The following is a 16,882-nucleotide window of genomic DNA, read 5'->3' on the forward strand; positions in this document are numbered from 1 at the left end:
GTAAGGTTCGCACGTGACGACGCCAACCCCTGTTGCGGCGTTGTCTCCTCGTATTGGGAGCATCAATCCGGCTTGATTAGCTCTAACGAATAAATTGCAGATACAAAGTTAACCTATAAAAAAACATAAATCAAATTTTGAATAATCAAAATTATTTTTATGATTAATAAAACACCTTTGAACTGAAAATTTCCCTTACAAATTATGTATTTCCATCTCTATTCTAGTGTAATATTCATCCTTAGTCGACTATGATTTGAGTTCAATATTTTATTATTCTTATTTACCCTATCATTTAGTTAGTCTTATTTAGTCGAAAGAGATTGTTATTGTCGTATTAAATAGAAATTGGATTCGAAAAGAAATTGATTTCGATCATTTTTCATGTTTATGTTATTGTGATATAGTGTTAGACGAAGAAAGAAAAGTTGTAGTCAATTTTTGTATCGGATAATTTATATAGATTATTATTTTTTATTTGACTGATTTGATGAGTATTGGATCTGTTTATATTCAATAAATTATATTTAGATGTGTAGGTATAGTCTTTGTATGAGACAGATGCATTTGATACTCTGTAGGGATTATTGTTTGTTGTTCGGATGATTTGGACGAGTGTTAATTTTATTTAGATTCAATGAATTATTCATATGCTTAGAAGTGTATTTACAGTATTTATACGAGACTATTGTATTTAAAGTTGTCGTCCGATATCGACAATGATTATATACTTTCTTTAATCATGAACGCGATCTTATAGCATTGAACCCGAAATGGGATAACAACAGACTAAATCATCTTTCTATATATATACGATATGATTTACTTTATAAGGTTGGATCAACCTCCCAATTGGTGCCATGTTAGTTCTTAGTTGGTGCTATGTTAACTAACATATCGATTGAATAATAAGAATCGATATATCAACCACATGAATTGAGATGTCAATAGTAATTCATATCTTATCAATACTAATTCTTATTATAGATATTTATTTGTACTCATTATAATTATTTTAAACTAATTATGACCGAATATTTTGCATGTTCAATGTGTCATTAACATGTAATATGATTATTCGCATACCTTAACGTTTATCATCTCATTTATCATCTCATACTTAAATCCAAACTTCATAGTTAACAAAGAAAAAAAAGAAAAATAAATCCTCTGATGTATCTATATTTCCACTACTTAATCGGATATAATTTTAAATCAATTGTGAATGACAAATATATTCTTTTGGAAGTCATGTTGTGATCGTTACTTAATTCTTCTATCGGTAAGGATCAACCATCACTTGTCTATGGCTCCTTATCATATTGTATTATCCCTAAATGCAACTAATATATTATTCGCTGAATAGTTGCAAAGCAAATGCCCACAAGTAATAATTACAAACAAAATTAGCAAGGCCATAATCATAGATGCAACTGTTTGTGTATCTATATATCAAGTCGTAATATATGATTGATGATATTCTAGAACTACAACATGTCTTATTTTATCTCACAATCAACAAGGATGTAATTGCATATATATATATATATATATATATATAGAGAGAGAGAGAGAGAGAGAGAGAGAGAGAGAGAGAGATTCTGGTGGTAGTGATTATAAATGGTTGCAATTAGATTGGAGATGGTGGTGAGAGGGGAAGAATGCTGCGGAATTTGAAAGGAGATGGTAATGGCCATTGAGGATTTTAGGAGGGTTTTTGTAATATCTCTTATTTAAAAACCTTCCACATAAATATACGTAATGATATTAATACATAACTTAATATTTTCGACCTATATATATATATATATATATATATATATATATATATATATATATATATATATATATAGTCAATAGCATTGCATAATTGATGTTGATACCAATTTGCTTGGTTGGCTAAGACACTTGGGATTCTCTTCTCTTGATTGTCGTCCTATTTGCGTTAAATTTGATAGTAATAATTTATTGACAATCTAGCCATTGGAAACTATATAATAGTATTAGTGTTTTTAAAGCATTAATATAAATAAATAAATAAAATAAAAGATATTGATAAACAAATCAATCAATCTTGAACACATGGCTCCACGTCAAAGCTTTTCTTAGATTAGAAGGAAGAAGACATCTGTATATCACAATCGATATATAAAAACAAAGACATTGCTCTGAAGACACAGCTGCCCCGAAGAATGACCTTCCACTTTTATTTATTATCTTCTTCATCATCATCATTATTATTTTTGATACTATTATTATAATAATAGTTCGGGAGGAGGCACTGCGGCTGGTGGGTCCAGTGGGTCCACGCAGCCGGGCGACGACGCGCGAAGCCACGTGGCCAACACGACAAGGAAAAAGCATCAAGGGGGCGCCCGGTCTTCATAGGCCCCACGCGGTACCGGCTCGAAGCGTCTCCGAAGTGTACTCCGCCGTTCGATTCATCCGTACCGACCGCTCAGATGAGCCGGCTTCGCTTGGCGAGCCGAGGCACACGCCGCTCCGGGTGCCAGCTTGGCCCGGATTGCCCGGGCCCACGTCGTCGTTTATATCCGACGGCGATCGCGTCCTCGCACCCGGTGATACTTCCAATCTCCGCCGTCCGATCATTCCTAGCGGGCTTTCCACGTGGGCCTCGGAGGGGGCTACGGTGACGGTTCGGGGAGGGAGGAAGGTGCTGCGAAGCGTCGCAAGAGTAAATTTATGCGTTACGTCCCGCGACCGGATGTAGCCGGTGGAGATGCAGGTGATTGGGGCGCTTTACTCCGTCGAAACGCACACGTGTCGGTGGATTGTCAGAGGCACGAATAGGGCGGCGATTCTTGCTGCGGCCCGCGGGTACTCGGTCTGGCCGCTCGAGCCCTCAGCTGATCCTATGGCTTATATGTCGCCACGGTGGCACCGCCTCGCCAGGTCCGTCGGATCGGTAAAGAGGATCGGGCGGACCGCGGAGTGTGGTGAGCATGGGAGGGGCGATCAGGGCCGTCGGATGGCGCATCGGGTAGGGGTGTGCAAGTGACAAAACGGAGGCGAAAGCAGATGGGGGCAGCAGAAAGAGGCGACCGAAGCAAACCATAAGATAAAGCGAAAGCAGTGGCGAAGAGAAAAGGAGGACGCGAGAGGGAGAGAGAAAGAGAGGGAGAGGGAGAGAAAGAGAGAGAGAGAGAGGGAGCGAGGCGTTAGAGAGGAGGACGACGAGATCTGGCCAGAAAAATCCTTGCTTTTTGCGCTGTTCTGAGGGGTTCCGGGGAGTCTAAGCGAACTGGTCCGGGGGAAGGTCCGGAATCTGGGACTTTTTGGGCGTTGAACGGCGGCGGTCGGGTCTTTACGGGAGATCTGGTGGAGGTGATGAGACGATGAGGGGAAACTGCTAATCTGATTGGATGACAGGGAGAGATGGAGAGGCATCGTGAAGCTCGGAGAGGGAGCATGGCGGCGGCAACGGCCAACGGCGGTGGCGGTGGTGGAGGGGGGTTGTCGAGAAGGAGGCAGAGGAACAGCAGCGGCTTCAGAGACTCTCCTGGTTTGGAGTCCCGGGACTGTCTTCGTGTTTTTTCTTTCTTGTTCTGGTCAGATTTTAACTTTGTTGCGATGGTAACTCTTTTGCAGAGGAGGATGGAAGGATGGAGATGCCAGAGACGTCGAGGCTGCGGGATCGAGGGGCCAAGAAGGACCGCGATCGGGACAGATCTAGCCGGAGCAAGCGGAGAAGAGGGGAGAGGACGCTCCACGGGAGCAACAGAGACAGAGATGAAGCCGATGAAAGCTCCGAGGAGAGCATCGACCAGGATGAGGACGACGAAGATGAGGACCTCTCCGTCCCCGTCCGGCTACCGCCGTCCTCGCCCCCCCTTGTAAATCAAGCGGCGGCTTCGTCGCCACAACATAACCACCAAATCAACCACCATCACCAGCAACAGCTACCCCGGAAGAGCTTTCCGCCTAAAGTTGTGAAGTGGAAGCCAGATGAGATGATCGGGTTCACCGTACCCAGAAAAGCTCGTTCAGGTAGGCGAAGAGGACAGGAGAAGACATGGGGAGGAATCGAGAGAAAAATATCTATTAGACCAAAAAAAATCTTTTTTATTCTTTGCCCGTTTCTCTTAACCTTATCTTTTATTGGTTTTGAAGCAGCAAGCAAAAGGTCACATGAAACTTCAGGTCTAGGGGGAGCTGGTGGTGGCGGTGGAGGCGGAGACCAAATCACCCGGCAAGCTTCCATTTCTCCGTCGAGGCTGAGCCCGGCATCCACTACGCAGCTTTCGCCGTCTTCCTCCAACGGCTCGCTTCGGAAGAAGATGGTTGGACAAATTTCGTCACCATATCTGCTTCTTCTTTTTTCTCGTGCTATTAGGTTGGTTCAAGAATTTGACATAAAAATATCTTTTTTGTTGATGTCATGTTATCAGAAGCAGGTGAGTGGAGCCAAAATCCGGCCGCCGAAGATCTCAAAATCCACATCTTTGAGCCATGACGAGATCGAGATGGAGGTTGCGGAAGTTTTGTACGGGATGACACGGCAATTCGAGTGTCTTCCAAAGCATGATGGCCACAAGGTGGATTCAAGGGATGTGGATGGTGGGTCTGGCAATGAAGCTAAATCGAGGGTGCCCTCAACAAACTCGCTGTCGCCATCTCCGGTTGCCTATCCATCTGCACTTCCGTCGTCCAATTCATGTTCTAATCCTGCCCCGTTTGCTGCGATTGGTGGGTTGTGTGCCCCGAACTTTACGTTTTTTCCCCTCTGTTTTCTCCAACATTTTTTTCTTCGCTGACTGTCACGTTGGTATGTGCAGCTCCAAAGAGAAAAAAGCCTAGACCTGTGAAGTTTGATGAAGAAAGCCCCACGAGTCCAGTTGGAGTACAGCATCTTTCGAGCTTATCTGTACCTTTCGTAGCCAAAATTGACTCAGAGAACCAGACTAAGACAGAGGCTTCATCTCCAAGATCGGAGAAGAATAGTGCATCTGCTGCCATAAAAATTGGTGGCGAGTCGGTCGATGTTTTGGTCTCCCAGGCTTTGCTCTCCGATGTACAACAACAGCAGGAGTCGGCCAAGACCAAGAAGGGTAAGACTCAGGAGTTGCATACATCGACGGGAGGGTCAAATAATGGGGACAAGGTGGAAAGCAAGGAAGAGCTTGTTCCACGGGCAAAAGGATCTGCTTGCGGTGGCTTAGATGTCAATATCTGTGACACGGAAGCTAGAAAGATGTAAGTTCTCATTTGCTATCATCTTTTTCTGCCAGAGTATTGATTTAATTTCTTGAACTACTCGTGCAGGGCGCCTGATAGCCCTAAGGAGGAAATGTTCAAGATCGATCTGATGGTGAGTATGTTTGCTTCCTTGAGAATCTTTGGAAGTTTCTCCGTCCAACATCAATTTAATTGAAGGAACGTGTGTTTTTATTGCAGGCTCCTCCTCCAGGGAAGCTATCTCCGGAGACGGGTGACTTTAATGACTTTGACCCAGATCACAAGCCACAGGGCCCAGATAAAGAAACCGTATGAAGTTTCCCTAACAAATTTGTCCATACGTTGGCAAAAGTTATTTTGACTTGTCTAAGTTTGCATCTCTCGTTGTTAGGCACTGAAACTGAATAATAAGGATAAGACAGAAGAGAAGCCCGCAGAGAGTACGGTGACTAGAGATGAGCAACAGACTGAGAAGTCCGTTCAGAGAGAGATTGATTCAAGGAAGCAACTAGTAATCAAGCAGAATCTTGACCTTCAACTTGATTTGGAAAAGCCCAAGAAAGATGATAGTGGCATTGACAAGGTTCAAGTCCAAAAGCAGCAAGCAAAGGATCCTAAAGTAGAGCCTAAACAAGAGAAGTCTGGTGATGAACATTTCCAGTCGTATATTCTCATTCCTCTTTGATCTTCACCATCTGGATGTCTGAATTTCAATTTTTCTCTTTATCTGCTTTCAGGATCGACACCCTCGCTTCAGATGCCATTGACAGTTGGAACCTGGCCTGGTGGTTTTCCACCTTATGGGTATGCAGTTGATTTTTTCTTTCCTTTGGCTCTAAAGTTTGCTATCAGTTTTGGGGATTCACCTCCTTCATCCTCAGGTACATGGGGCAAGTTCCATCTTTGCATGCTGTTGTTCCCATGGATGGATCTGCAGGTCCTTCCAGTTCCTTGCAGGTTACTTCTCCTTACCTACACACACACACACACACTCTCTCTCTCTCTCTCTCTCCACATGCACACAAACACTCACAAATGCATGTGCAAAAGAATGTATGGAGGTAGACCTTCTGATTCTTGTGACCTCTGTTGCAGCCTCCAGCATTTCTTCAAACGCATCCCCGTCCAAAGCGCTGTGCTACACATTGCTATATTGCGCAGATGATATCCAATCACCAGAAATTTGCTAGGATGAATTGTTTCTGGACTGCTGCAGCTGGAGCTGCACCTTTGTACGGGACCAAGCCATATAATCCTAATATAGCTCCACCTTCGGATGCCTCTACTCCTGGAAATCCAACACAAGGAAGCTTCCTAGGTGCAAACATGGGCACCTTGCAAGAGGCCAAGGGGTCACCAGCTTTAGCATCATATATGGGAAGTACCTCACAGGAGAAGATGCTTTCAAGCAGTAATACAATCATGGAGTCTGCCCAGAGAAAACCACTAATTTTCCAGCAGGTGCCTCATTCTGCTGCAGCAAACAACATGCTGGTAAGAACTCTGTCACTTGTTCATATCAAATCTTTTTGAACTGTTTGTACAGGGAATAATGAATTCTCTTTCTTATAAATCCAACTTTCTGTTGATGTAGCATGGTCCTGCTTTCATTTTCCCTATAAACCAGCAGCAGGCCACAGCTGCAACTGCCAACAGAGCTGGGGGAGCAAAATCTACTCCAGGCTCTGCTGCTGAGGTGCGGGCATCTGGTGCCATGAGTTCTGCTGTGGGGAGCTGCGGAGGTGGTGGAACAGCAAACCCAGTGAACTTGAGCTTTGCTAGTTTGCCTCCCAATGAAGCTCAGTACGTGGCTTTTGTGCAGAACAATATGTATCCTTTTCCTGCCCATATTTCAGGGGCTACTGCCTTTCGAGGAACAAGTAATGCTCAAGCGATGCCCTTCTTCTACCCTCCGCACATGCTTCACCCATCACAACTACGACCACAGCAGCAGCAACCACCAGCAGGACCACTACCGCATGTTCAGCCGAGCCACCATAATCCAGGCAATTTGAGTGGGTCCTCGCAGAAACATCCGCAGCAGTTACATGGTATAAAGGGAAGTGTTTCTGTTGCAAATGCTAATGGTTGTCCGGCTACTAATCATCGACAGGACCACCTGCCTCAGCATTCTCGTCCTATGGAGTGCAAGGGCATGGAAGATGACCTTCCCACTACTGATGGTACGATTTATCAATCACAGAAGGGCATCTTTCGCCAAACAATTTCTATGCCAATTCACCCTCAGAACTTTGCCTTGATGTCTGCTGGTGCAGCTGCTATAGCAATGGGCAATGGTGGGGGTCACGGTGATAAGCAGCCAGTTTATCAGCAGAAGCAGAACATGAAGGTAGAGCTTGCACCGCCTCAAGCTTTTGCAATACCCTTTGCATCCTTTGGTGGGGCCGGAACTGCAACACCTGGTCTCGATTTCTCTTCCATGGTGCAAAATCATGCCATTTTACAGAGCCTTCCAGAAAATTCTCGGCATGGCTACCACCAGATGACAACAGCTGCAGTTGCTGCCACCACACAAGTTGCAGAGAAGAAGAAGGTCCACCAAGTGTCCGAAGATGTTAAGTCTGTTGCGAGGGAGTTGAACACAAATATGGTAGGTGAAGAGGACAGAAAAATTATGGTGGCTAGCAAAGGTCTGCAGCATTCTTTTTCATTTGAAAAAGCAGACAATGAACCACCCATCTCATCCGTTCTCAGTAACAGTGGTGTTGACGTCTCTGCCCGGTCCGTAAACCTCATACACACTTCTGCAAATGGCAGTAGGTCCTCTGACCGTGCATCTGGCACTGCTACAGCTACAACTGCTGCCACCTCCCAACAAATGCAGCAGCATGTACTTCATCTTCAGAAGCAGCAGTTGCAATACCAGCTTGCATCGACTCGCTCAAAGCCCTCAGCCTCAAGCAACAATACCAATATGCATCCTGAGAGTCTGCCTGGAGGTTGTACCGGCACCAAGTTCCCTCGTGCTCTAACTGGCTTTCCTCAAGCATTCGTACAAGGTGGCAGTCCCATCCAGCGGCCTCAGGGCAAGACATCCTCTGGAAGACTTGTGGATCCTGCTGCAGCTCCGCCGCTGGTGAAAAACAATGTCCTCCAGCTACAAGGCAGAGCATCCCAACAACCGTTTCCCGCCCAAAACCACCAAACCCAGATATCATTTGGTGTGAATTCAAATAAAATGGTGGCTCCAGGGGGTCAACACCTCTCTGGCGTATGTCGCAGTCCATCTCCATCTTCTTCCTCTGTTGCTGTTGGATCGCCCTCAAATTCAGTCAACAAGAATGCAAGTGGCAGCCCAAGTGCATCTGCCAGTGTAAAACCCAGTCCTCAGACTTCTGCTATTTTGCTCCCACAACAATCAGCTGTAAAGCAATCAGCATCAAGTTCTAGCTCAAAGTCAACAACTGCGAGTAACTCAAACATGCCATCCATTCTTGGGCACCCTCAGAAAGTTCCTGCCCCGAGCTCAAACACCAAGCAGCAGCAACAGCCTCAGCAATCAAAGCAGCAACCCTTCTCTGAGGCTCAGATCTTCTTCTCTAATCCCCACATGCAACAGGTCCACTGTGCTCAGTCCAGTGCTGCTCCTCCCACTGCTGCTCAATATTATCAGAAGCGCCAATCTGAACAACAAATGCGACAGTCCCAACAGCAGCAGCAACAAAGCTCAGCACCATCATCTGCTGGGATGCTTTCCCTTTGTGCCCCCTCTGCGCTTACACTGGCTGGTGTTCCTACCACATCTGATCCTGCTAAGGCCTTGGCTGCTGCCTCTGTGGCTGCGGCCAACAGTATAAAGGGCCTGCCTCCACCTGGCTATTATAACGCTGCTCAGCTGGCTGTGGCTGCGCAGTCTGCCTCTGGCTCTCCACGGCCGCCAATTTCTGCTACATTCCCTTACATGTCTTTGCCACCATTTACGATGAAGTCCTCATCCGAGCAGAAGCCTGCAGCTGGTAACTAATCTTTTATTATCGGTATCTTATAGGATTACAATTTAAAACAGCTTCATCAGAATTGAGTCCTCATATTATCATAATCTGTTCTATCAGGAAGTGACAATTTACATGCCTGCTGGCAGCCTGAGAAGAGGTAATGCTGGACTGGATAACCATTGGCTGCTGATGCGTGGGCGCACCGGCTGCATCAGAAGCCACTTTGCATGAGATTCTGGAATCAAACAGGAGGATTCTCATCCGCCTGCACCGGCCCGGTTGCTGTTCGATGTGTGCACAATTCAACTTTCAGGAAATAGCCAACGATTGAAAAGGAAGGACAATTAGAGATGAAGGGAACCCAGAGGGAGAACGGTGGTGGTGTGGATCACAGCCTACCGGCATTTTGATTTGCTCTCGAGTCCCTTGCAGACGACGGGTGGAGGGGCTAATCACAATGCACTCTAGGGAAGAAGTTGGCTGCATCCTCTCATCTCGATTTTGTATAGTGCAGTCAAATGCTAACACCATCATGGACTGTTTTCTTTTGTTTCGTTTTAACTCCATTAACAGAAGGTGAGGTGATTAAATTAATATCATCCTTACATGCTATTCCTTGTTCTTTCTTATGAATATTTCTCTTTGAAGTTGTTAGAGATTGATTTATGGTTCTCTTGGCTATACATGCTTGAAGCTTAGTGATATGAAGCATTTGTTGCTGTTCTTGCTGATAATGGATGATTGGAAGTTGGTATCACAAAAGCAGCAGCAGCAGCAACAAAGTCTGTTCTTAGACTACTGCCTTCTTAGCTGAAGGTTTTGGTTAAAAGTACCAATGCCTCTCATTCCATTTCCATTTCTCCTTGGAGAGAGGCTGTTGTCCTCAGAAGTCACATCAACAAAGGATGTGAGGATTTGCCTAAACATTTGTCGTTCTCAACATCTTTTTCTGGTCAAAATTGTTGTAGATATGCTTGTGATATGGGTGGCAGAGGGCAGCCTCAATAAAGTATTCTTCGATACTGTTTGTTGGATTCATGTGTTGCGTCAAGGGTCCATCTGGTATGCAGCTTTGGTTGTCCCTTTATTGCCTTGACCTTTTTTGTTCTCTGTCATCAATTTTTCGCAGCCTTCACATCATCTTCTTGTTAAATCTAATTTTTCTTTAGTTGAAGCTGATGGGATTATAATTCCTGTATATGTTTATATATATATATATATATATATATTTCAAAAAATAAAACATACTATAGAAATCATTTCTTAAATATAATAAAAGAAGATACAAGAAAAGGGCAGAATAATGAATATCATATGATTTTTTTTATTTTTATGGGTGAAAAAAAAATCTTTTTAGGTTTTTTCAGAAGATATTCTCGGTTTTTAGTTTTTCTAATTTTTTCTTCTACTATTTGGTATTTTTTTCTCTACTACTCTCCATGCATTTAGGAGAGAAAAATCAAATAAAAAATAAAAATTAGAAGAAAAAAAATTCAGAATCCTTTTTTAGAAAAAGTACCTGTGTTTTATTCTTATAACAAACATAACTTGATTGCCAAAAAAGAAAAAGAAAACTTGTGTAACTATAAGCTGAATGGCCATAGTGTTGTTCGAGTTCTATGATTAAGCAAAGGATGGCCCATGGTTTCTTGAAGCGCAAGCATCCATATGTGGCAGTGGTCTCCGGGATCCTCGCTGTGCCCACGTCTCCTCTCTCTGGTACCCAAAGCAAGTGTTCAATGGACCGTCCAGGAAAGATTCTCTGCGTACAGCAGATGTCCCGCCCAATGGCCACCCGAAAACACTCCTCTCACCTCAGAAATGCCCACTGCTGGTGAAGATGAAACCATCACCCCTAGTTTTTTATCCACTTCCGTCCACAGTTCTCTCTGCCGTTCTTGTGAAAAGATCAACCGCAACTTTGTGTTGCAGCAGTGTTCTCCTAATCCGACTGCAGATTGATGTCTGATGGACATCGGCATCATTGGCTGGTGAAGACTGCGAGAGTTGCTTTAAGGAATTGGATGACGTGCATGCACTATGGTGAGGGCTGCTTGATGTTGATGAACTCTTTCTGCCCTCTCTGGCCTTTGTGGGGTGTATGGAAAGAAAAGCCACTCATCTGGCTGATGTAGAAAGTAATATTATTGGATATGACGAGCATTGTGGTGCAGGGCCAACCCATGTCCAAGGGATGAGCCATTAAATGATATTTATAATTTGGTCCTTTCTGCAGTTCCAAAATATATTGATGAAAATGATTATGGAACAAACATTTTATATGGATGAATTTTGAAAAGTTCTATCAATTTACCCCTTAATAAGACAAGTGGAGTAATATCATGTTCCACTATATTAATTGATAGAAGTTTTCTTATTTAATTATTCTTATTTTTAAATCATTAAAGATACACATTTGAAACCCTATGTTTGTATATAACTTGATTTCTAATGAATTTAGAGTCCATTTTATCTTAGTTATAATATTTTTTAAAATTTTTAATAGACTTATAATATTCTGATAGAGGTACCAAAAAATTATATATACATTATATATATATATATATATATATATATATATATATACTTGATTACTTGAATGGTCGAATCTTAGGTCGACTAATTAATTTTTTTATTAAACCTATTGTCTCACGGTTGAATTAGATTTATTTTCGGAGCACTCACATCTATTTTATCAATTTAAACGAAAATTTTGGAGCTGATTCAAATACTTTTATAGTCAACCAGATTCGAATTCAGAAAATTAATGTCTATTTCTTTACCTACCGTTGACCCTCTGTTTGACCAGTGATTCGGGCAGGTGGACTCTGACATCCTTATCGAGAACTGACAAGGTGGATCTGATCTGATCCACCCACGATTACGTGGTCCCAGTGATCACACCAAGACCACTTATCCACAACATATAATACTAATCTCACGAGTTCAATTGCATAGATTCTGGTCCAAGCAAGATTGCTGTCCTTGATGGTCATGCCCCATCACATACAGGTTCACATGTTCCCCATCCATGGTTGTCATAGCTTACGCGAGTGTCAGAGCCACGTAAGCTGAGGAAGACCCACCCGTATCATCTCTCCTAGAGCCTTCATTCACCACCTTGCTCGGCTACCCGAGGGTGGTGAGATAGAATGGGGGAGCTTCTGCAGCATCTACGAGCGGTGAGGTGGGTGGAGGAGAAAGAAGAGAGGCTGATGCCGGTGGAGTAGCCGTGCACTCTTCTCCAACGACGCCGCCGGCGTAAACAAGACATGGTGGCCTTCGAGGAGAGATCGGTCCCCCCCCTCCGGAGTAAATGAGGAAGGAGACCAGCGTGCGAAGGAGACGAGCCGGACAGAAGATAAGGGTGTCAAAACAAAATTCCCACATCCTACGTGTCGTTTTTAGAAACGCCCTAAAAGGTGGGGCCCGCAAAAGAGGTCGCAACCAGACGAAGACGAAGACGAAGCCGACGAATCAAAGTAAGGTTACCAAAAGCCGTCCCGTCGTGACCGCCCTCGCCTCTTCTCTCCTCTTCCTCCGCCTCTCCGTCGATTCGGCGACCGTCTTCGACGACGAGGCGGGCAGCGACGTTCGAGCACGATTTGGTGAGCTCCAGAAGCTCGTTGTCCGTGCGATGACAATGACATTCTGGGAGTTCGACCTCTGGATCGAGGGGCTGCAGGGTGGTGCATCGCCTCCAACAAAATGGGTCGATGTCGAAGGTTGTTTGTATGCCTTCCATTACCTCGAGTCCTCGCGATGCTCATGTATATGTTGGACCGATGGGTCGAATGCTACAAACAGAACGCACCTAGAGACCAGAGCTGCGTTCGTGACCTCCTGCGATGGACGACGACGATGAGGATGACCTCCTCGGTGACGCGATGCACAAGATTCTGGAGGTGTTGCAGCGGAACGTGGAGGCGCAACGCTCAAGGTATAAGAAGAAGGGAAGGGGGAGGCGAGGGGCGATTGCGACCGCCACAATAGAGAGGAAGATGTCACAGGAACAGAGGAAGAGGAGAGGAGGGGATGTGAGGGCGAAGGAAGATGGGAAATGTGAGAGGCGTTCTATGAGAGAGAATAAATGAAAAGGGGGTGGAAAAAGTTAAAAAGTAAGGGGCCTTTTTGAGAAATTATCATTATATAAAATAAATAAATAAATTTTTTTTGCCATCATAAAATTTATAAAAAAATTTAATATAATACCAGAAAAAACTCTTTAATTTTGTTATCACATAAATGTTCCATCGAATATTAAGATCCTTAATATTAAGATACTCTTCGATGTGGTGAAAGTGTCTGACTTGAGATACTCTTTATAAATTTATAAATGTATTAAATTTGTAAAACATGTTTCAAAAAGAAAATTTTAATATATAAAACATGAATAAAAACTTAAAACTCTTACTACCATAATAAAGTGTGTGTGTATATATATATATATGGGTATAAGTGGCCCCCTTAAAACAGACGAGAAAAGGTTATACACGCTCATGTTTCCTCAAACAATGGATCAGTGCCCAGTCTTTCTCACCTCTTCTTTCCCACTCGTCTTTTACGAGGACAAACAAAGAGACAAAAGACATTTATATGCTCATGTTTGTGTGTGGATCATTTTGAATGTTGAGCATCTCCCACAATAATTAAGGCGACGGGTGGGGCTGCTCTCCTCGTGGGATGCCGTCGAGCACATTTAGCTTCTCTCCAATCTTGTCGAGCCGTGGTGGAAGCATGTACAGAGGCGAAGCATTGGGTTTGATCCTGTCTTGCTGTCAGCAACTGTTCTAAGTTGTCGTTCATTGGGAAGATCTTTTGTTATGGATGAGATGTCAGAATCTGTGCTGCTGCTTCTGCTGGCTTCTGATCTGCTTCGTCTTCTTTTGGATGCACGACCGTGCGTACGAAGGCTGTGGCCCTCACGGCACTGTACGCAGGATCCACTTCATATCATTGGTGGTGCAAGTCGTAGCTGATGGGGAATGGAGAATGAAAGAAGGGCTGTTCGTGTGACTGCACGCTGAGGCTGTGTACCGAGCACTAAGCAGGAGTATTGACTGCTCATAAGAGACGAGTTCTGCTTGAACTTGATGATGCATATGATCGTGGACCGCTGGCGGCAGGTATGGCTTCGATCAAATCTAATGTTGACATAGGTTTGATGACCTTGGTTCTGATAGAAGACTTGGGTTTGAGAGAAGCTATAGCCATTGCCGGCGTAGTGAGCTCATCCTGCATTGCTGAGCTTGTGGAACCTGCAGACCGCAGTGGCTCAACCAGCCTTTCTCAGTCTGCGTGCTGCTCGTCTGCAACTGACCACCCATTGGAGCTTCTGTTCCTCCCATTATTTGCTGCAGCGTGCTTCTGACGACCGTGTTGGACTTGCAGAGAGACGCTCAACCTGCTGCTGTTGGAGTTGTGATGGGTGAAGCATCTGGGAACAGTAAAAGTGGACCAGCCACTAAAGCAAAAGGCATTGCCTGGGGAAGGAGGAAGAGAGGAAGCCATTGTTCTTTGGTACATTCGGTCATGGAACATCCTTCGAAGCTGTCGAGCTAGAATTAATTGATTCTCTTGTTCAGTAGCTAATTAATTTACTGACTTCTTCTTCTGCTATGGGCTTTCTCGAGATCATTCCTTCCTTTGGGGTTCCATAAACTCTGTGATACAGATATTATCTCCATCATGAAGAAACCTAAGCTTTCGGAAAGCCAAATTATTGTATAAATATCTCAGGATTTGATTGATATAATTTGATTGACCGACGAATGACTCCTTCCCCCACAAAATCATCTCAAGATTTAGAACCTTGTGGCTAGTGGATTGTGGTCCACATAAGATAAAAGAATAATTCTTTGGGTAGCCTTTAGAAGAATGATGTTTTCTCTCTCACCATGGAATCCAATGTAGTAGAGAGGCCAATTAATCATCAGATGATATGGCCATTGTCGGCTACTGTAGTGCATGAGTGTGGAGGGCCCCAAACGTCCGTGACAATCATATATATATATATATATATATATATATATATATATATATATATATATATATATATATATATGATTTTAAGTCCTTAACCTTAAGTGGATATAGCATTTATTAATGATTTATATGTAGCAATAATAAGAGCATTTTCTCTTAAAAAATAATTTTTAAATTTTTTAGGGATAATACTCTTATTTTTAGTTTTTTTTTATTTTATGTATTAATTTTTTCTAGAACCCAAAATATACTTTGTTGTAGCTCGTCATTTTCGTTTAGTCATGATCGTCTCTGTGCCACTATTTTTGTTCAATCATAATCATTTTATTTTCTTTCAAGGTTTCATCGTAATCATCTTCTTCAATTCCGTAAGGTTTTATTGATAGATCTATCATGAGGAATGATATTTAATTTTATGAATTGTAAGTGGGTATAGTACATCAATCAATACTTTGATGTAATAATAATAAAATAATATTTTTAAAATATAGATGGCCCCGAAAAGATAATAAAATTGTAATCTTTATACGATAAAATATTTGAGGACAGGAGATTAATACTCCCCGGGAATTGGTCCATCGGGTGAACGGGCGGTGGGAGTGGGATGACAATGTAGCAGCCGCGTGAAGTGGGTGAGGAAGGGATAAGAGAGAGACTCGAGGCGGTGGCCACCACCACAACCGAGTTGGACTCTCAATCCCCCCAAACCTGTCTTGGTTGATACTTTTGGATGGAAAATATCTAATAAAATTAATACCTTCATCCGCATTATATATAAAGATACATGACATTATAAGTAACAGGTGTACTTCATTTATGTGGACTAAATTATACTTAACATAACACAATAAATACAAAGATTTATATATGTAATCCAACCCAACACATACAAGTAATTGGAGAATTCATGTATTATAATGATTTTATTTTACTTGCTATTAATGATATTAGTTTATTAAATGAAACCAAGAAATATCTCTTTAAGAACTTTTTTATAAAATATATGAGTGAGGTAACCTATGTGATAGGAATTGAAATATTATCACAAAGATTATTAAAGTTGTCTCAGAAAATATATATTAATAAAAAATTTAAAGAGATCTAAGATGAAAAATTATCTAGTAGGTATTATTTCAATTCAGAATGCAAATAAATTTAACATTACACAATGTCTAAATAATGAATTGGAATGAGAATAATTGAAAATTTCTTTATGCATCTATGGTTGAAAGTTTAATATATACCCAAACTTGCACTCGGTCAAACATTAGTTTCTTATTAGAATACTAGGGAAGTATTATATATAAAGGTGATATTGAATTGGATCATTGAAAAGCTGTAAGAAAAATTCTAATTATAAGAAATGACTGATTATATGCTCACTTATAAGAGATCAAATGATTTAGAAGTAATTAGATATTGAGATTCAGATTTTAGGAGTAATTTCTTGGAGGACAAGAAGTCTATAATTATTGTATCGACATGAAAGTCGAGTTTATAGTATGCTTTATTATAAAATTTTCTTTTAGAATTATATTATCAATAGTATTGCCAAGTTGTTAAAAGTTTATTATGATAATTTTGTAATGATATTCTTATCTAAAAATAACAAGTATTATAAGGTAGCTAAACATATCAAATATTTGAATGTAAAAGATGAAGTTCAAAAACGAAGGGCGTCAATTGAACATATTAGCATCACCCTTATGATTGTATATCTATTAACGAAAAGATTATCACTCAAG

At 42.3% G+C, this 16,882-nt stretch overlaps 1 protein-coding gene and 1 long non-coding RNA gene across 4 annotated transcripts; both read left to right on the plus strand.

The window, feature by feature from the left end:
- Positions 1-3,055: 3,055 nt before the first annotated feature.
- On the plus strand, positions 3,056-9,818 carry LOC135610803 (protein TIME FOR COFFEE-like). Of its 3 annotated transcripts, none has more exons than XM_065105759.1 (14): positions 3,056-3,523; positions 3,610-4,008; positions 4,135-4,301; positions 4,410-4,707; positions 4,797-5,214; positions 5,284-5,329; positions 5,416-5,505; positions 5,588-5,840; positions 5,934-6,000; positions 6,078-6,153; positions 6,292-6,690; positions 6,791-7,379; positions 7,473-9,173; positions 9,270-9,818. In XM_065105759.1, the coding sequence occupies exons 1-14, from the start codon at positions 3,397-3,399 to the stop codon at positions 9,311-9,313; spliced, it is 4,674 nt and encodes a 1,557-aa protein (XP_064961831.1). In that variant the 5' UTR covers positions 3,056-3,396; the 3' UTR covers positions 9,314-9,818. The 3 variants fall into 3 exon arrangements, with proteins under 3 accessions (XP_064961831.1, XP_064961830.1, XP_064961832.1); XM_065105758.1 differs by having other exon boundaries at positions 3,249-3,523; positions 4,132-4,301; positions 9,270-9,486; XM_065105760.1 differs by having other exon boundaries at positions 3,249-3,523; positions 4,132-4,301; positions 9,299-9,486.
- Positions 9,819-13,813: 3,995 nt separating this feature from the next.
- On the plus strand, positions 13,814-14,944 carry LOC108952616 (uncharacterized). The gene is made up of 2 exons (XR_001977663.2): positions 13,814-14,278; positions 14,357-14,944. It is a non-coding gene; the product is annotated as an uncharacterized LOC108952616 (long non-coding RNA).
- Positions 14,945-16,882: the final 1,938 nt, after the last annotated feature.

Source organism: Musa acuminata, chromosome BXJ2-4, assembly GCF_036884655.1.
Source record: "Musa acuminata AAA Group cultivar baxijiao chromosome BXJ2-4, Cavendish_Baxijiao_AAA, whole genome shotgun sequence".
NCBI classification, from domain to species: Eukaryota; Viridiplantae; Streptophyta; class Magnoliopsida; order Zingiberales; family Musaceae; genus Musa; species Musa acuminata.

Excerpts from the sequence above, each read along its gene's own strand:
- LOC135610803 (XM_065105758.1), top strand. The coding sequence starts at position 3,397 with ATGGAGAGGCATCGTGAAGCTCGGAGAGGGAGCATGGCGGCGGCAACG. Across the intron at positions 4,302-4,409 it reads GCTCGCTTCGGAAGAAGATG|AAGCAGGTGAGTGGAGCCAA; the intron begins GTTGGACAAATT and ends TCATGTTATCAG. Across the intron at positions 4,708-4,796 it reads TGCCCCGTTTGCTGCGATTG|CTCCAAAGAGAAAAAAGCCT; the intron begins GTGGGTTGTGTG and ends TGGTATGTGCAG.